Here is a 21,256-nt window from a genome sequence, read left to right as displayed (position 1 = left end):
GGGGCCGCCGTTCACCTCGGCTCCAATGGGAAGCGAGGTGAATGGGGGCGGAGCCAGCTGGGCAGTACGGGAAGGCCGGATCTGACGATCCGGAAGGGGAGGAGTCAGGGTCACGTGGGGGGAGAGGATATAAGTGGGAGCCCGGAAGAGATCGAGGTCAGTTGGGGAAGTTAAGAGGCTGAGCCACGTTGGGTGGTGAGAGGAGATCCGTGCCATCGGCCACGTGGCCGAAGGACCTTCAGCACGCCGTCGGCCAGCGGTGTGCGGAGTGCGGGAGTGGAGGAGCTAACAGAGGAGCGTGCGCGGCAAGCGAGAGGAGATGCTGGTCCCTTGTCAGGACCAGCGGGGTGTGAGGAAAAGTGGAGGAGCGGACGAGGGAGCACATGCGGGGGCACGTGTGAGACTACGCTGATCCGCGGAGGGGACCAGCGGGGTGCGGAGAAAGAACCTAAATAAAAGACCAACGGAGACCAGCAGTGCCTGACGGAGTCTTTTATTACACACGTACTCCAATCCATCTGGCGTCCCCCAGGGTTGTCCTCAGTCCATTTTTATTCTGTAAATACATGACCTCATTCGGTCATATTTTAAAACAATTTGGTAGTAGTTTCCACTTAAACTGATGACACCCATGTGTACATTGATGCCAAATCCTCCACTCAATGCATTCTGCACCATACATAACCAACCGATTAGCACGGTTGGCTACATCCAGTGAAAAAGAAGTTCAACATCGTCTTTCATCCCCGTTCGTGACCACCAAAGCTTGAATGCGATCTAATTTTCTCCAGCTAAATGGTGATAAGACTGAGGTGTTACTTGTTGTATCCCAACAGCAATTGTCCAGGGCTGGTTCTGTCAGAGCGATGATCAATGGCCACAATATTGGTGCTGCTCAGGCAATCCGCAGTCTTGTTTTCCTTGATCACTCACTCGCCAATGAAGTGAACATTAACAAGGTTACTAAGCTGCCTTCTTTCGTATCAGAAATAAATATAGGTTGCCCCTTACATCCTCTCTCAGTCGGATGCCGAGAAGCTGGTTCACGTCTTCGTCTTCTCTCGCATAGCATTTTGCAGTGTGCTGTTTTTTGGTGCACCAATTCAGCTGTTAAATAATCTCCAATGCGTGCAGAATGCGGCTGCCAGAGTTGTTACCCGTACACCTGTTACTGAGCGCGTTATCCCTGTGCTTGTGTCTCTTCACTTGCTGCCAGATCATCCTCACCTACAAGGCCCTCAATAATACTGCTTCCGCGTATATTTGTAATCTTCTCTATCCCTACCTTCAAGCAAAAACTTCGCTTTTCTGATTGTGGTTGCTGCTGTTACTGCTAGCTGTGCATGCCGGGGTCGAACCTCCGCTCAATAGGCGATGGAGCCTCTTCCCGTGCATCTTCCAGTCCGTTGAATTAACTTCCACCGGATATTCGGTCCGCGTAAAGCCTCTCGGCTTATTTACATCCTGCCTTAAGACACATCTGTTCTTTAAGGCCTCTTCACTTCCTTTCATATCGTTTAGATTTCCGTTTTTAATATTATTTTGTGGGGTGTTTTATCAATATCCTGCGTGCTTTTATTAGGTTTTACTGCGGTTTTTTTTCCTTTAGAAATGTTATCTCTGTTTTTAACTCTCTACAGCACCTTGCCACCTCCCGGCAAAAGGTGCTTGACAAGTGTAAATTATTGTTGTTATTCTCGTTGCGATTGGCAAGTGAGCAATTGCGGCGCACGGACAATTGACTGGTCTAAAAGGTCTATCGGACAATAAACCAAATTGACATATTATATTTCATGGAGAAGTGAGCTTGCTGAGTGCTCATTACATATCTAAAGCAGACTCGCAGTCTCATTGATTGACGTATTCATACGTATTCATCCCATTGATTGATTGGCAGGAGAGTAGAAGCAATGTTTTCCGGTATGAGCACCTTGTCTCAATTGTCCATATTGATCCACACCCAACTTTGTCCACAACAAACTCATTAATCTCTGTTGGCTGCTTGGGTAGCGGGTAAACACCACGACTTACGCAACAAATGAGTCTGGATGAAGGCCTTAGAGGAGAACCGAGCGTGCGAATCGGCCATTCATTATTTAAACTGTAGTAGCTCTACACTGTTTACACCGGGTGAAAATGTACACCCTGGATGTAAATTACAGACAATACATTCCATGCATTATTAAATTGATGGGAAAGTGAATTTCAGCCGTGGGATGAGGTATGAGGGGCTGATATAGGGGAATTTAAACTATTCCCCCGGTTCACGTAAACCTTTTCTGAGCCGAGGACATCGATTTCATTGTCAATACAGCAATTTTCATGCTGTGGACTAATCGCTTCAGTAATTTAACAAGAGTGCGTGTGCGCGGGTTATTTGCATTAGCCGCTGCAACGGTAATATACAACACAATTAACAGAGCATTGATCGAGTGTTTATGCTCTGTTTATATTTTGTGAATCCACCCACAAATATAAAAAATAACTTTTAGGATTACTGCCCTCTGTTGTGTACACCGAGTGAACGTGAAAGAATCGTATAAAAAAAAAACTCCCAAAAAAAAAAAGTTCTTTTTGCTAAAATGAGCACAGGGGCAGTGCTCATTTAATATTTAGAGCCCTGAGTCAGTGGTGGAAATTCCACATTCATGCGGCTGGGGAGTGTCTTTCAATTGGACAAAACCGCTGCTGCTTTCACCACGAGGTGGAGATATAATTTGCGATGCTACGTGAGGCCCTCGGTGTGTCACAGTCTCTCGCTGAAAAATCCAGGACACACGACACCGCAGCAGGCAGGAGGCATGGTCACAAAAAAGCAGCGTAAATGAATTCAGAAAACAGTGATGGGGCATTGCGGTTTTTTAATTTATTGACTGATGTTTGGTTACTTATGTATTCTCATTTATTTTAGCCACGCTTTTTAGTTGTTATTCGTATATTTTGCTCGAGGGCGCTTGGATGCGTAACTCCCCCCAACCCCCCGCTCGCCCGCTCTCCCGGCTTCCCGCTCTCCTGCGTCCCTGCATGGAGGCATGGGAAAGACAATGCAACGTCGACGCACAAATCCTCGTCACGGGGGCTGCCACTGCCACCACGGCACACACACACCCACAGGCACACTGCTCGGACCCGCTTAAGTGTATGAACGATATCTGGTAAGGCTATTTTGAGGGGTTCTATTTTAATCCTTCCATTCAGGATGGAGCGATTAAAAAAACAGAATGAGGTAAAATGCAACTGGTAATAGCCAAACATTTAAATGCAGAGAAAATTACCTGCAAATTACTCAATTGGGATTACACAGAGCAGCAACGTCGCCCCCTACTTCAAAAAATTGGTAATACCTTCCTGAAAAAGAGTTGAGTGGTTACTAAACAAGCGTCATGATAAATAAATACGTAAATAAGGATTTGCTTATATATATTGCACCCTCGAGCAACACGTAAATTAATAGCACAGTTGCAGGAAAATCAGGACAAACGTATTGGTTTGTCTCAAAATTCTATTTTTCTTTCCATCCTAAATTGAAAAACCATTTGAAAACCAATCTATCACCTCTGGCTTATTGCATCTTAACCCCAACAATATGTATTTCAGAAAACACGACCCACAGGTAGCCACTCACAGAACCAGACACTTCCAGAAACCTCCAATTAACACGTAGGCCAGGCTCAAACTGCTTGGCTTTTTTATTTCAAACAAGTTTCAGCATCATTAAGGGTAATGAATGTATGTATGTATTATGTTGAACGTCTTTTGCACCGTACGTAGCCAACCATGCAAATCGGAGATGTGTTAACCGGATACCTGATCTACGCATTTCATTCTAATCTGTTTTTAACATGCAATTCCTTGCTTAATTATAGTGATGCTTTTTTTTTTACCTGGCAAGCAGTTATGAATATCCAATTATGAAAAATACCTGTTTTTCAAAACATAATCTCATCTCCCGTTAACAGCCCTGCGCCACAGGTGGCAATTACACATTCCTATGACAGGGTTGAGTCTCCCCACAAGACAACCACTGTTGCCATCCCCACAAAGTGGTACTCATGTTAGAGACCTCGGAGGAACGATTGGCCGAGTCAACTCCCAACCTGGATTCGATTTTTCCATGCCATTGCGTAGGCTGGATATCTCCATCTATATAAAAGGCAAAGTTGTGAATATGTGTGTCTGTTCAAAATGTCCAGCGTACTTCCCGACATGCAACAAACTGGAAATTTGCCATGTGGGTACTTTCCAGACTGTACACCATGCAAAATTTATAAAAATACACTTTTTTTGGGGGGGGGAGCTCAATAATGCATGTATTTTTTGCACAGCAAGTGAACTGTGACGTCAAATCTGTCACGTGACCCGCGCATGTGGAAGCGTAACGCATTGTAGTGTAGTGGTTAGCGCGCTGCGCTACGAACCCGGCGACCCGAGTTCGACTCCCGCTCACGGCCACCACCGTTGACGATTATTTAAACCGCTCCTGGGCCTCCCCTAGGTTGACTCAGCCTCAATCGAGTAACTGCTGTGGTGTGTGAACATTGCCACTGGGAAGACAAAGGCGTCCGGGCGTGCTGCTGTCACACACCCCTTTGTATCTCATACGTTGCTTAAACCTGTGACGATGGCTACTAATTAAAGGGGTTCTTCCCTTTGGAGATTCCCACAAATATTACTTGGTGCATGAAAGCAATTACATCATGTTCCGCCTCCACACATATAATATGCAAATGAAAAATGCATTGAGAGTGGATCATTAATGAATGTGTCAATTAGCCACGTTGTGCTGCAGCATGGCTCACATCCCCATCTTGACAGCTAAAGCCATTAACACATATCATTACTTCTCCTGAACACAACCAAGCTAATATGTCAGTGGAAAGTGCTCATTGAATTCCGATTTACAAAGTGGGTGCACAGGTGTTCGTGCATGTGTAATTTCCACGCACCATTAGCATTTGACCGCGTTTGAATGTTGACGTGTGGACGCATGTTGAGTGCGTGTTCGTGCACGGCCATTCTAATGCGGTAAAGAAATTCGATTGCAACCGGTTGGTCGCCAATGTTGTGTTTTTTTACGGATAATGCCACCAGCGAAGCGCAGCGTACAGCTTGGATTACGGATAAGATGGACAACGGCGCCGCTGTCGTTTGAAGCCAATTTATTATTTTGTACACAATTGTAGCTGCGCGGTTATGTGTGTCATACATCACGGTATTGATTGCGCCGAGTGATTGGACCCTGGCGAAAGAGCATTACACTTTTCGTCCTGACAAGTCACCGTTACATGCTGCACATCACACATTGCCAGGCCACGTCTGCACCCAAAAGTCACCAGCAGATTAATGGATAGACACCACAACCCCGAGCCTAGAAACACACCGGTCATCCCTCTCGTAATAATAATAATTATAGTTTCTATAGTGCCGTAACATGGCAAGCCATAGCAAAGGGGAACAATACAATCTTAGCCTCTGCTTTCTCTGCCCATAAGAGCTCTTGTTACAAGCCTCAACAAGAAACCCCTGTGCGGGAAAAGTGAGGAGAGTTTTCTCGAATTCAAAAACTCAAAAGTTATTGCTTTAATAACGTACACAGGTAAAGGAAAAGTGTCAGCGAGGAAACCCCTTGCGCACTCTACTGTCGGCGAAAGAGCTACGAGGAGGAACTCTGCAGAGCCTCTAGAAAGCAATAATGCACTTCTAGAGGGCATTTGGCCTACTCTTCCATGCTGGCCAGATGCCTCGGAAGGAGCGAGGAGCATCCACAAGTTCCCCAACCGCACGCGACCTGCCCACCGGCTGGCTCTGCCGGACCCATTTACACCGCGGGGTGGACAGAGGCGATGGGCGGGGGAGGAGGATTTCAGAATCTCAACGATTGGGGATTTGCAATCGCGACAGGCTCACTCGGGCGCATGCATGTTATATTATTTTGTGGTTTTGTTTGGGTACATTCTCCCCCACCGCCTTTCTCTCACCCCCCCTCCCCTAAAATGCCCACGTTCCCGGTTGTTGCCTCTACGTGAGTAGGGCAGAGCCCACCTTTTTTACCTTTACGCTTCCTCATGAGCACCTGGCCTCTCCCCCATCACCCGTGCTCTGTACGGGGCTCTCGTTTATTACCAAAATAAATTACTGCGTATATATATAAATAAATATTGACGATTGTTTCAACTGCCTCACCAGGAGATCGAATCGAACCGGTGATCTCTACATCGCAAGTCCAGCGTGCTGACCGTCACACGACGGCAGCCTCCCCAACGGATACAGCATAGCGATGACTTAGCGCGTGCTGTATATATGTTGAACTTCTTTCGCACCGTGCTAATCGTAAGGGCTGTTGATAAGCCAGCATGCATGCAGAAATTCATCAATTTGAAATTAATGTTACAGGTCATTAAGAGATGAATGACAGCGGTGCCTATTGGAGAGAGCGCAGCGGCTCGTGCTTTCCGAAACCCGTCACTTTGCCGCACGCATCGCATCCTCGGCGTGTGTGGCGTGCATGGAGGGAGGTAGGACTCTCCACATGCACACACACACACTCGTTCACTCATGCATGCGAGCCGCAGAATGTATTGTGAGGCAATTCCAGTCGGGCCACTCAGGTTTAAGAGCAAACGATTATTTGAAATGTCATCAAATTGATACCAAAGTCCATTTGCCCAATTAAAGCTGCATTCAGCCGGTTTCCCTTCTAATTCGCCCTCCTGCAAGCCCAACTTCTGTAACCATTTGTCTGTAAAAGAGGAATCGTGTAGAATAGTTATCACGCCCTGTGCCATGAACCCGGCAAGCCGAGTTCAAATCCTGACCACGGCAAACACCAGCGGTTACTGAACCAGTTCCACACATCCCCTTTAACAGCCTAAAGTGACCAGTATGGTGAAGTATGGTTTAAAAAACTCACCATGACTAACACGGTGGTAAAGGGCTGAAATGTATTATTATTATTCTTATGATGAATTTATACAGCTTGTCCTGATACCTGCCGTTGAAGTTAAAACCAAATTGCAACAAAAACATTGAAGTCTACAGCACATACTGTACAATGGGAGAGAGAGAATTAAATTCTCATTAAAAGCACGCCCGATTTACTTTCATTACATGGACTAACTCGCTCCCTATCCCACGGGTCACGTGTTTAAAATGAAAAACATTGAATAAAACCAAACTCTACACGTTGGATTACATTCATTTGCTCCATGCTGTTAATGTCAGGGGAGCGAAGCAGGTTTGATGGGGAACTTACTCACTTACCATTTCAGTATGTGGACAAATGAAACAATTACATTCAGGGAAACTTGATCATCTAGCTCGATTTTACGGATTGTGAATACAGTTCAGTATATATGAACTTCATAATCTTCCCCCAACACCGAATGTTCTTAAACTCCATTCGTTTACCAACCTGTTCACCATCGATTGCCCTGAGTAGAGTTCTCGCGCTGAATCTCGTTCTGAGTCTGATCCAACTTGACGAGCATGCTCCCGAGTCAAGTTGTTAGCTGTGTTCATAAACTTTGAAGCTGCGTGTGAGGCTGAAATTAACAGCCAAGGGCAATGTTTGTTTGCGGAAATTGGAAGTCTATTTTTAGAATCCAATTTTTCGGAGCACACACGAGTTTAGGCTTTTCAAAGCGCCAGTGGTACATTAGCCCATCTCTGAGGCATCACCAGCCACATTAATGTTGTATTCATAACAGTACAAGTGTTTAAGGCGTCATCATAAAATGGGGCTATGCAAAGGTCGAGACAAATTCTGAACTGAGAGGGCGACGTGATATGGAGTTGTTTTGAGATGCCTGGCACGAGTGTGGCTTATTCCCACTCATTTTCACAACACAGAAGCAGCTCTAGCTGGAAATATAACAGAGAGAATTACACATACACTACCATCCTGCCAAGGAACATCTTACATATGACAGCCGTGCCAATTGGTCGGAGCATTACTACAGTAAAAGGCTTAATTCCACATGGCATGGTGAGCTATCGTTCTCTCTCAGTACACACGAATGGCAATAGCATGCCCCACGATAGTCAATAACAGTTAAGAACATCCATACATGAACCACCAAAGTGATTATTTATTTTATCTATAGATATTGTTTTGAGTTAGGCCAAGTTGCGATAGTTTTGTGCATCAATGCTTGTCATTAAACCCTCCGCCACCGGACACAATTGAAAACGACTCGAATTCCGAGTAGTTCCTAGTTCAAAAAGTCGTCGTGCATTGATGCCGAATTGAGTCACGATAGGTCATGAGCCACCGTCGAAGATGAGCTTTGTTGGTCACATTTTAATCAATACATTGGCACGTGTAAAGAATATCATTGTCAACGCGACGATCTTATTGGGTGATGGACCGTTAATGACAAGATTTTTGGCATAAAACTACCACCACGTGGCCTGACCCACAAAACCAATACGGATCAAGGTAATGGCCACAAAAACCTCCGTGTAACATTTATTTATCTTTTAATTGTATACAATAACACCCGGCTGACGATCTAATTAGCATTATAGCGGTGGCTTCCTCACAGTAGGATGTGGAAATAGCTCATTAACCCTCTCTACACACCACACAATGTAAACAATAATCAGCTACTTGAACTCCAAACGGTCACTCTTCCTGCAAAGGCATAATCACGTTCTGTTACCTGGCTGATTATGTTATGCACAATCACCTCCCAAACGTCGGCGCTTGTATCTGACAGAACCATTCGAGCACTGCAACCTGCCAAAGGAGGATTTCGGCTGTGATGGTCAGCAGCTTAACTCATCGGGGCCGTCATCATCATCTTCTGTGGAAATGTAAGCATATTCTTCTTATAGGGAGCAAGAGACAAGCACAGAGACAGGCAGAGAGATAAAGGGCGGTCTTTGACTTCGAAGAGGACAGCAAGCACTTTGATTGCAAACAGCAGCAGAGAGAACATGGCTAACGATGATTATGATGCTGATGACGACGATCGCCTCCCAAACTTTTGCATGTGATTTCAGCGATGCGATGAGGCTGTGAGTGTGTTTAAAGCGAAACTGTGCAGGTGGATAATTATCGAGCACGATGGATACGTCCGGGCCCCTTGTGAACTTTGACGACATTTGAGAAACAAAAGCACTCATTTGTTGCCAAGGACAGAACGCAAAGGACATTATGCTGCCTCTCGAGGCCAAAGAGCTGTGCGGCAATCGTCATCCTCCACGTGACAGCTTTTATTGCACTGGCTTGTAAAAACGAACAGCGAAGCAAAAACGCGCCATTATGGAACACTGTCGCCAAGCACAGAAACACTCCGGTCTGGCTCTGTGTGTCCCTGCTTTTAATTTGTCCGTGAAAATAAAGAAGCCCACGCAAGCTGGCGCACTAATGGCTCAACACAATTTACGTAAGAAGCCTGGGGCTATTCAATTGCCAGGCCAGTGGGCCATGGCTGGCAGCGGGCAACACCCACCTCAGAAAATCAGGAGATTATTGCAATAGATATTTTGCTAAGGAAAGCCACGCTGAATCTAAATCATATTATTTAAGGAGGGTTCTGCATTGCGATGTTTTGTCAACACAAATTCAACTTGTATGTCTTTAGCTTTGAGAGGAAACCAGAAAAATGCGGATAAAACCTACATGCAAGAAGGAGCGGAGAAACATACAAACTACACACACACACACAAAAACGTGCCTGGGTCAGGGAATTAACCCGGGTTCTTCTTTCTGGCTGTAAGGCACAAACCTTTGGCAGTGTGCCACCCTGCCGCCCAACACTGCACTGAAAAGCACGAGAGGGAGAACGTCGGGCACAACAACAGCGGCTGCCTTGTGCGTCTGGGTTCCCTCCAGCTGCATTTACCTCTGGCACCTGCGGGTCTGACTCAGAGAGTGCGTTACTCGAGTGCACGCTCTAGCGGTGAGTGTCACTGCTGGCTTCGTTTATCCACAGAGTTACGAAGGGGCGTCTTCTGTGAGACAGCACCTGGCCTCAGCAGTACCATCAATGTCAGCTTAAACCGCGGACCTTTTGATCACGAAATACAAAGAGGTAGCCACGGAAAGTTTGAAGGCCCTTGCATCGTCAGTGAGAGCTCTTGCACTGATGAAATTGAGGGGCTTAGAAAGGATGCACAATTTTCTATTCAGTAAACCAGTATTATAATTTCTTCGACCTCGTTTACATTCGTTGTCGTAAATACATTCATACGACGCCTTATCCAAGGCGCTTTGCACATAATTAACAATCGCACGTATAGATGTAATGGTGGAGATGAGGCGAATGAAATAGATGAGAGGAAGCAATGGGCAAATCTGTGATGTTAGAATTCGGTGAAAGTGTAATTGATGACAGTAAATGATGATGAATGGATTGAATGAATGGGGAACGAGTGAAAGCCATACAATGAGAATATAAAGAGGGAAAAGTAACGGTGGCTGTTATGAGGCGGAGATTAAGGGGTCGTGGGATGAGCTCGGCGGAAATAAGTGAGTTTTGAGTGCGGAGTGGAAACTAGTGAGCAAAGGTGACTGCTTAATGTGGAGGGGAAGTTTGTTCCACTGATACAACGAGCGAAGGCGAGATTGAGCGCAAGGAGGAGGAACAGCGTGAAGGCACTTAGAAAGATACAAGCGTGGCATGATATAGTGGGGCAAGTCCATGCAGGGATTTGTCGAGCAGGGTGATGATTGCAAACATCACAAGGAGGTGCCCAACAGTAATGCGTTGGGTATATATCCTGTAATACTGGTAAGAACCTCCTGGTTACACCAGCCCACAGGGGATTATTGTGTCCGTCCGTCGTGCGTGGAGGGGCTGGGTGGGGAGGGTGGGGCTGGGTGGGGAGGGTGGGGCTGGGTGGGGAGGGTGGGCAGGGGCTGTGTGGGGAGGGTGGGGAGGGGCTGGGGGGAGGGTGTGGAGGGGCTGGGTGGGGAGGGGCTGGTCACCCCGTGGTGCCCTTATGAAACTCAATGTTTCACCTACTCACGCCGGCTTGTGCCCGCCCTCACAGTCGGGCATATTTGCGGAATACACCACGCCGCCGTTGACCCTGGCCATTGACCGAGCAACCCGACGTTCCTACCAGCTCCCTCCGCAGGAATGTGTTCCAGAACCGTGGAGGCAAGTGAGGATTGGTGGATTCAGGCGAGTGTGGGCGTCAGGGAGGTGCCAAACCCCTGGCTTGCCAGGAGAATACCGTGGAGGGAAAAATGCTAACTCCGTCTGTTCTGTCAGTATGGGATCAAGTGTACCCCCTCAAACCCCGCGTGCGTGGGGTTTTCTCCGAGTGCTCCAGTTTCCTCCCACATGTGAACACTCATTCATTGGTCGAAAACGTTGTAATATATAGGAGGCTGCAGAGCTTGGGCAATTGATGGCACCAGGTCACCGCCTGGCTGCCTTCCATCTTGTCTCTGCTTCCTTGGACCTCCGAGTCTTTTTCTCTCTTTGAGAAGAGACTGGATACTGTGCGGCATGTTACCGGTTGAAATTGTTATATGTGGTACATTATGCGATAATGTAATGTCCAATGCCATGTAATCAATATAGCATCTGTTATTCAGAATAACTTTTATAGCACAACAAAGCTAAAGTTCCACTCGGATAGAGCGGCAATCAAAAGCCTGTGTGCTGAGATATTTGGACTTCGAAATATTACGTAATTGGCGGGATCTGAACCATCAACTCTGGGTACGCAAAACTTCCAAAACGCCATTTAACAAAATATCCGCTACAAAGGTGGCGAAAATCGCTTCGCTGCGAGTCACGCGCGGCTGTCCTTTTGCGCGAAATGTCACGCGGGGAGAACGGGCCCGGCTTCACAGCGGCCAGGGTGGCGGCGCTGCTGCTGCTGCGAGAGATAACAAGGAGCCTCTGTTGTGTGCGGTCGAACAGCTGCCCACGTTCGTCTTGCGCGTGGCAGCCGGGAAAGTTCATGGAGTGATCTTTGTGAAGCTATAAACTTTCCCAAAACCTTTGCGGTTGTCACCCCCCCCCCCACCCCCCGGCATCTTGATGCTCTCGAATCAAGTGAAGAATTTTACACGGATGTTTGCAAAGTTGTAAAATAAGTTCTGGATGAATCCTTCCCTGTTGGACGGTAGCTTGGATTGTTATGAGATCAGAGCAAATAAATGCAGGACACGTGATAGCAAGCCTCCGGTTAGTAGAATTAAGTTGCTAAGTCGTAAGGGTAGCTGCCAAGCCCTCTATCCTAATCAGGCTTACATTAGCCAAGGCCAAAGCATAAATCACATCCTCGGAGTCTCAACATCATGCGAGGAGTAAGTGATCGTAAATTTGCCCATACCGTGCATGTGTTGAGAGAAGCTGCAGGCTATATTTTTAGAGCTGCGCGAGACATTAACGCATAATTAAATTTGTGTGCTGCACAATCACAGACACGTGTAGCATATTACGTGTTTAGGGCTTGGTATTGCACACCGGAATTGAACTTAAAATGGCGCACGACCATATTCGACATTTGAGTTTGATGCAGAGCTCAATGAGACTTTACAACACTGCTCCAGTCAGCCATAAATATACACTTACAGACAGGGACGTGCGGTCAGGGGAGGCAGGGGAAGCAGAGCCTCACCTGTCATACTCCAATGAAAATAGCTGTTACGAAAAAAAAGATGAATATTTTTCCACTCATCTGTGTTATAAATGTCATTTTTGAAAATTGTTTTTTTACCCTTTTATCTGGCAACAAAACTGACACCTTTTTAACAAGGAGTCATGTTTGCATTGACCACAATACCTGCAGTCGGAATGCAAACAAAAACATAACTCTGATAATGTATGCACTGTCCTTGAAATTGATTGGTCTACACCCGAGACAGCTTTTCTTAGAGCCAAGTCTCACATGGTGTTGGACCAGATGACGCCAAAAGGCGCACAACTCAAAGACAATGTACCATCAGAGTATGAGAGCTCGGTTTAAGCATTTACACCATTGGAACCTCATTTGCCAGTAGTAAAATATGATAATTGTTTTTTTACCCTTTTATCTGGCAACAGATTATCATATTTTGCTACTGGCAAATGAGGTTCCAATGGTGCAAATGCTTACCCCGAGCTCTCATACTCTGATTGTGCATTGTCTTTGAGTTGTGCGCCTTTTGGCGTCATCTGGTCCAACACCATGTGAGACTAGGCTCTAAGAAAAGCTGTCTCGGGCGTGGACCAATTAATTTCAAGGACAGTGCATACATTATCAGAGTTATGTTTTTTGCTTGCATTCCGACTGCAGGTATTGTGGTCAATGCAAACATGACTCCTTGTAAAAAAGGTGTCAGTTTTGTTGCCAGATAAAAGGGTAAAAAAACAATTATCATATTGTGCTACTGGCCAATGAGGTTCCAATAGTGTAAATGTCATTTCTGTACAATTCCAATCATTTTTATAGTCAAAATCGCCAAATTTGCGGAGCTCTGCTGCAAATACAGGAATAAACGAGAGGTGAGGCAGCGACGAGCTCAGCCTCCCCTCTGATTGCGCAACCCCTCAGTAACTGGATGGAGAGCGGGCAATAAGCGCGTGCCTGTTACTATCTCAGTATGTCACCAATGTAATGTTTGTAGACCCCTTCATTTCATGTCCTCGCCTTCCATACTTCATGTAACTTATTTCATGTCTGTGTATAAATATATTTAGGCTCGCTGGTCTCGTCATGAAACTGCAATGAAAAAGCACCAGGGGAGGCAGCTATCACATCTGCCTCACTGAGGGGGGCGTGTCTAACACGCCCCACTCAGTGAGGGCACGCACCCTCAGCGAGGCCACGCCCCCCTCAGTGTGTGAATCTGACTCTGACACGAGCCAGTGCCTCCCCAGCCATTGACCTCAAAGCACGTCACTGCTTACAGGGTATACTGTACATAGGTGCACAGGTGCACTTAACTAAACTGGTATATATGTGCTACAAACAATGCTCTTGTCAAGAATAATTATCGTGACTTAGAAACACAAACATGATTTGAAATTCAATGAAGTACAATACTCTATCGTATTATACAACCCACACTGATCCGCGTGGTCAGGTATTGACGATTTCGGTGTAGGGAGGTCATCATCCATCAGTGGATTTCATTATTATGATTAATTCATGCAGCTTGTCCTATCTACTGCTGAAGTTTGAAGACCAAACTATGCCTCCGATGAGCACGGTTGGCTATGTATGGTGCGATATAAATTCAACATATATCCAACCCAAACATTGGAGTCTTAAGGACATACGGTGGGAGACAGAGAACGAAGTTCTCCTTTAGAAGCATGACCTCACCACTTCCATGACGTGGACTTACTACCTCTACCCTCCATCCTGCAGTGCAATGACAAATGGCTCTAAATATATAATTGTAATTTCATGGTTTCAGACACAGCAAACTACTGCAGGCCTTGCACTACCATGCAAGAACGTCACGGTTTACCAAATAAACATGATTCGATTCGAAAGTAAATCATTGCGTGGATAAAAAAAAGGGTACAGAATTGTCCTATGTGATGACTTCAAAGCTGATGACAGTACCGATCACCGAAAAAACATTTAATAATACCATAAATTGTCGTGGCTGTGATAGACATTTATATGTCAGGTATGTAAACTGCCGCAAAAACACTTCAATCACTCTGACCACCGCACCGCCACCACGGTGGGTTCATTGCTCACCCTAAAAAAGCGGTAATCCCTTTCATCCTAGAAAGGTCTGGCCATGCTGTGACGGTCCTCTAAGGATGTTTTGATGCCTCTTTTAAAAGGTGGTTCAATATCCCTTTGGCTACGCTCTCGCGAGAGTGAACTCGTTGCTGTGCAGTGAGGGTACCTGGGCATCTGGGAATCATGCACACAGCCCAGGGCGAACTCCAATTGCCTTCCAGTAATGTATGTATTATGTATGTTGAACTTCTTTCGCACCGTGCATAGCCAATTGTGCTCATCGGAGATGTGGGGGAAGAACAATAAACTAAACACAAAAAGCAGTTCTAAAGAAATGAGTTTTCAATCTAGATTTAAAAGTCCACTGCTCCAGTGGCTTCCTAATCTGGGAATGAAGAGCGTTCTAGATGGCCACAGAAGCCCATTCTTGAACAGTAGTGCAAGGCTAGCAGGACCTATTTTACCTCCCAATATTCCAAAATAATAGATTCGTGTGCTTTATTAATATCTAGTCTCATGCGATGTGACCCGGTGTGGAATATGACACGACTCTCAAACCTGTCGTAACGTTCCATCAAAGACCAAAGGCTTGCCGTAAAAATGGGACATTTTATTGGCAGTCGTAACTTGCGCTGCAAATATACTTAGATCGCACTTTGGGACATAATGCCGCCCGGCCACGCTTTTGTATGAATATAGAAATTGCACAAACTACCTGGATGGAATTACCGTAACCTGAACGGCATGTGCATCCAACACCAGATCACATTTCAGTGAGGAATTTAATTAACCGTGACCATACCACTTTTGCAAAGTAAACATTTTGGCACGGTCCTACATCTATATTCTAACGATATTCCTGCAACTGTCGAGTCATGCAACATTGGTTGGTAATTCTGTCTTCCGACGTCTTCATTCGTGTACGTGATAATTTGCAAATCACTCACCGATATCGACGAAAAATTGTGGTTATTCTTCTTAGATTTTGGTCAGCAAATACATTAACCACATTCATAATTATACATTTTGGAACAAATTAAAGTCACAATTTGCTCACTGCCGTCCATAATTAATTGCATGATGCATCACGAATGCCGTGCAACAGCGCAGAGGACACTTAAAAATAAATTCTAAATATTTAATGTTTTTACTTGCGAGCGGTAGAACCGATAAATTCTCCAAAACATCGCGGAAACGTGCTAATTAGATCTAAGGTCAAGTGTTGTGAACCCACATGCAACGAGACGGCTCCCAAGTCATTTGTGATATGCTATAACACGGCTGTGAGACTCGTTATAAATGGCGACTTTTTCACCCACCATTGACGCGAAAGCTGCAGACTTAATTGGTTACCCATCTGCCGGTGGGGTGGAATATCAACAAGCAGGGCTGTGTAGGCACTGCACTGTTACAGTTTCCACCCGCCGAGAAGTGAACGCACTGAAACCCGTTGACAGTGCACATAAACGATACCAGATTACCTGGGGCTTGGGATCAGTTGGCTGCTCAGAGACCAAGGGAGCGGCAAGTGGTCAGACTGTAAACAAGCGGTCTGCGGAACGTTTAACATGTGGTGGGGGTGCACGCAGTGTCGAGTATCCGTCTCATCTCCCGGTCCAGTGAGGAGTGACCGTGACCCCTGGGACACTGCCAAGGGTCAAGCGTTTCAGGACATCATGGATATCGCTGTAACACGTGCACATTATTCAGCACCATTGCGGAGAATGCAAGTAACAGAATAAGTAGGCAGAAAATATGCCTCCCTCTCGTAATAAAATAACCAAAAAGCTGTGCTTTTGCACATCCAATCAGTCACTGTCTGCATTGGAGAGGTGTTTGAAATGATCTGATCTTTCTTGACAAACAGGGCCCAAATAGATTTGCCATTCCATGCTGGGAGAAGCGCGATTGGCCGTATCTCAAAAGTGAGTTAGATTAACTCTTCAATCCTATACGTGGACGTTCCGCTTACTCAATGCTGCTGCTCAATTTTACATGAGTGATTTATTAAAGTCCCAGTTAATAATCCCAGCTACAGTATGACGGAGAGAAGTGTTGCATCTAGCTCTTGATTCCAATGCATGTTTAAAGCATAACTCTCCATGTGTTTATTGCATTGATTGATAAGGCGTCATTCCAATTGTTGGACGTGTGTAAAGTATTACTAACCTGTTAATTATTACATTACATGACAACATTAATTAACCAGCTGCCTGCCAGTGGTTAAAACGCAATTTCAACCACTATAAATAGCACATTGTTAATTAAAGACTTACGTTCTACTGTTCTATCAATTCAACCAATTTCCTTGTATGTTTCACTACTGATTCCAACTTCAAGCACGCTTACTGATCTCGTAAAGATGCATGGATGGGGAAAAAGAATAGCGAAGCGGCGCCCCAATTCAACCTAACAAATGTCCGGAGCGCAATAACGCCGCGCGCCTATGACATTGACGTCCTGCAATTATGAAAGTTTCCACTGGTCAGCGGTAAAATGTGGAATGGACCGCCAACCCGCTGACCCCGACTGCGCTAATAGGTGACCGATTACCGCCCGCCAGTTGCGGCAGCCGCGTCGGCGTCAAGGTCAACGCGGCGAGGTGCAGCGGCAAGCAGCAGCCGGAGCGACGCTCGCTCCCTGGCTCCCTGGATCCCTGGCTGACAAGCGGGAGCCGCAGCAGACGCGAGGGGATACGACGATGCTGCCTCGCGCTCCAACTCGTCGTGGCGCTCTCCCCACCTTCCGTAGCTTTGAATAACCCCCCCCCCCCCCAGTAAGTGTTAATATGTCCAAACACCAAATTGACACACCTATTATCACAATGCATCACGTGTGCATTAACCACACATGCTTGCAGTAAAAACAATGCAAACAAACGCATGTATTTTTTACCGGAAAGGGTAAAGCCTATACAATGTTTTCATCATCTTATTACTGGAGAAATGGTCCAATAGATTAAACACATTATGCTGTGGTGCCACGAGGTGTTCTCAACACGAGCCGCTCTGTTCAGCTATTAAATTGTCCCACAATGCAGACGATCATTCACCTACTCATTTAACACGCAGGATAAATCGACACGACAGAAGTGGGTAGAATTTGGGTTGATAAAAATAAACCTTGAAGGAAAGATCACAGTGGAAACCTTGATACAATTTTCTTTTTATCCGAAATATTCAGATGAGCAAGAGGGCACAGTAAGTGAAAGCGAGCGTGACAATGTGGGCAAAATTTTGTAATTGCCAGCAAAAAAAACCACGTTTTCCTACCAAGGCACATTTAATGAGATTCGAATTTATTATGTCTGCTGATTTAAATAATATCATGAATGTACAGACCTTTGCCAATCACTGCCGGATAACGATCTCGCACACGCCACGCCAGTCATGCGGGAGTGGTCCGACCATGCTTCCCCATACTGACTGGTGAAGTGAGAGGCATGCGAAGGAATCTCGGGCCGCCGGGCTATTGGCGCCGTGCGGTAACTTCTGTGGGACCCCTCTCACGCTGACTGCACAGAGCAGATTCGACGGCGGCACTGTTTCATGGGTTGGGTGCGCAATGTCACCAAGCCGTTCGCCCAACTCATTACATGAGACAAAAGCGGCGGCAGTGAGTGTGGGGGGGACATTGGACTGTGTCAAGCCTCGAGAATGTAATAAGACCGCAATAAAACATTATGGAGGCCTAAACAATGCATTCTCGCACACTCAATTGTATTCACGCGCTTGCACCCCGGACGAGTTGGTTGGTTTACATGACATTGTTAAGAGTGCAGCGTGCAACCACGTGCGCACCACCCACCTGTGCGTGTCCCTTCATTTATCGCCCAGCTCTTATTAGGCCTTTCACCTTGTAAACAGCTCCCTACCGTGACACCGCCTCATACATATTCATGAATGGCCAGACGGTTAAGAATTGTTTTTTCACTTTAACACTTTACAATTCCAGACCACAAATTACTCTTTTAGTTTTTACATTGCAGAATGTTTTAGCTTCCAGGTTAAGCAAACCGATATAAAATGTGCGACTTGCAGGTGGACTAATAAGACGACCTGTTTGTTAGAAGAGGGGAAGCGGGAGGCGCAGTGGTTGGCGCACGGCCAACATCAGTGGCGACTGATGTCAGAGCTGGGACTGTGCGACTCTCCTCTACACCAAGCCGACAATGACCAAACGCTGACCAGCGTGGTGAAGTATGGCCAAAAGAAGAACCCTCGCGACAGACAGAGCGTGGGGAGAAGACCCCCTCATCCAGTAGCGGATTGGCAAATTGGTTGCACATTGCAATTTCTGCGTATTTGAAGAAGTCTTAACGCGGCTTGGCTTGACAATGCTGCTGGGCTCGCGTTACAAGTTCAAGCGCCACGTGACTGTGCAAGTTGACATAACGCAGCGGCTGTGTGGAACCCGTTCACAGGAAATGCCAGAGGCTTAAAGGGCCGCGTTGTTCCAGGCGTGGTTGCTGCTTCGTTCTCTCAGTCGCACGATCCAGCGTCGCGCTCGCCCGACAGGACCACGGGGACACGGACGGACAACGCCTCGCTGTCACGGTCATTCACCACCACGCCTCCCTCCTTCACCTTTAGCCGAGTGGCGGCTGCGGTGGCGGCGGCGATGATGATGAATTACATAAAGCACCTTTGCAAAAGGCAGTCTGAGGGGCACGTCAGAGTAAATAATAAAATAAACGTATTAAGCCAAGGGAATTCAATAATGGCCGAGTGTGTAAGCTGATTTAGGGAACAAAAAGCGAGAGGGGGTAAATGCATCTCGATGCGGGGGTTCAAAACCACCCCAACCCCCACACGTGAACAATAGGCAAGGCTACCGTGCAAATAGTTGCGCAACCGGCACACCACATCCAGTATACCCGCCGCTATGTCCGTGGCTACTAAGTCACGTGCCACTTTACTTCGGCGGGGAAATGCACGATGGGGAATGAGGCCGCGAGCCTAACATTGGCACTAACGCCAATTAAAACACACGGGCCTATCCATCCATACGGCGAAGTCACTCGAGTTAACGAGTGTGGAAGGCATTGGGATGACGATACTCAACAGGGAAATTGATTTAGCTCAGCGGTGACGGCGCAGTAAGTAAGATGTGTAAATTACACGCGTGCTCACTGCTAGGAATTGACACTGTGGAAAACACGGTTTTGCACGCTGCAACAGCCAGGCCGAGTGATGGACAGCCCATTGCTCCAGCCAAACAAAGACAAAGATCCCCCGTTTAGCCTTAACAGACTCATCTTCTTGGTTCTTTCGGTAAAGTCACGTAGAAGGAAAATAATAAAAATAAAACATAATAAAATAATTCTCACGACGTTTGGGCCACAACGCAAGCAGCCTTCTTCAGGTGGAGAACAGGTGTGTCGAGAAGGCAAGCAGCCGTCTTCAGGTGGAGAACAGGTGTGTCGAGAAGGCCGACTGTTGGGGCAAGTGCTGTTAGCGAGCACCTGCGAAGGCCGTGACGGTACACGAGGGGGTGGTTGGACAGCACCACGCCCGACCGCCTTTGTCTGTCCTGTGGCGATGTTTACACACCGCACCAGGTACTCATTTGAGATTGAGTGGACCTAGGGGAGGCCCACGATCGGTTCAAATCACCGTCACCGGTCTTCGCCGTGAGCGGGAATCCAACTCGGGTAGCCGGGTTCGTAGCGCGCTAACCACTACACTACCGCTCCCCCCCCACACACACACTCCACTTTCTAACTTGATTCTCCTGCCAGCGAGACCCCTGCACACACCTTAGATATTGTTGCATTCTCATCGCCGTGTTGGGTAAAATCAGAAATCGCGCGACAGTCTGCGGAGGGAAATCGACACTCACGCGTCTCAACGGCTACCGTCGGTCAAACCACAATCGCAAAGTTGAATTTGACCATCAGAGAACCAACAGCCGGTTGTCGCTGTGTGCGCGTCCGTGAACGCTGCTGTTGTGCAAAATAGAATAAAATAAAGGGTCAAAGTCGTAAAGAGTTCTGTGCGCGACAGGCTTAGAGACTCACCGTCTCGCTTGACGTGGTGGACTCGCTGCGTGATGAGGTCAACATGTTCCCTTGAGAAGACACCTCGGAGCTGTGGACGTCAGCGCTCACGGACAACACCACCACCACACCACCGGCTTCCCTCCTCGACGCAGGTCCAGCACAGTGCGGGTACAAGCGGGAAGCCGCGCACCTCAGAACGTCTCGGTTCGGATCCCGAAGCGGGTCCCACCCGAAACTCTGCGCGGGCTCTGCTGTGCGTCACTCGCAGCGTGGGCGTGTGTGTGTTTGGATATACGTAGGGCGTGTGTGTGCGCGGGGTGCGTGTGTGTGTGTGTGCTGGCCACCCACCGCGGCACACACGCACGCCCATAACCCACCCGGCCACTCCCTTGGCCGTGGCGCGCAGCAGGTGCGCGCGCGCGCGCCACACCTTGCGTCCGTGCACGCGCGCGCCCCACCTCCGTGCGCGCGCGCGCCCCACCTCCGTGCGCGCGCGCGCCCCACCTGCGTGCGCGCGCGTGAGCGTGGAGTTCTCTATTCATACACGCGCACACGTGAGTTTGCCTACTCTTTCTTTACGTCGTCCATCAACCAAGCCCATTGGCT

General features: G+C 47.1%; 1 protein-coding gene across 1 annotated transcript in view; it reads right to left on the bottom strand.

The window, feature by feature from the left end:
• Nucleotides 1–21,024, bottom strand: part of LOC133350739 (ankyrin-3-like) — a 263,868-nt gene extending 242,844 nt beyond the window's left edge. The window contains exon 1 of the mRNA XM_061565433.1: nt 20,669–21,024. Within this exon, the coding sequence (XP_061421417.1) occupies nt 20,669–20,713 (45 nt within the window). The 5' untranslated portion in view covers nt 20,714–21,024. The remainder of the gene's footprint in view (nt 1–20,668) is intronic.
• Nucleotides 21,025–21,256: the final 232 nt, after the last annotated feature.

This window comes from Lethenteron reissneri, chromosome 34, assembly GCF_015708825.2.
Source record: "Lethenteron reissneri isolate LAM-NWPU_2019-01 chromosome 34, ASM1570882v1, whole genome shotgun sequence".
Taxonomy (NCBI): Eukaryota; Metazoa; Chordata; class Hyperoartia; order Petromyzontiformes; family Petromyzontidae; genus Lethenteron; species Lethenteron reissneri.
Note: the sequence above shows the minus strand (reverse complement) of the source record. Positions and strands in the feature narration are given on the sequence as shown.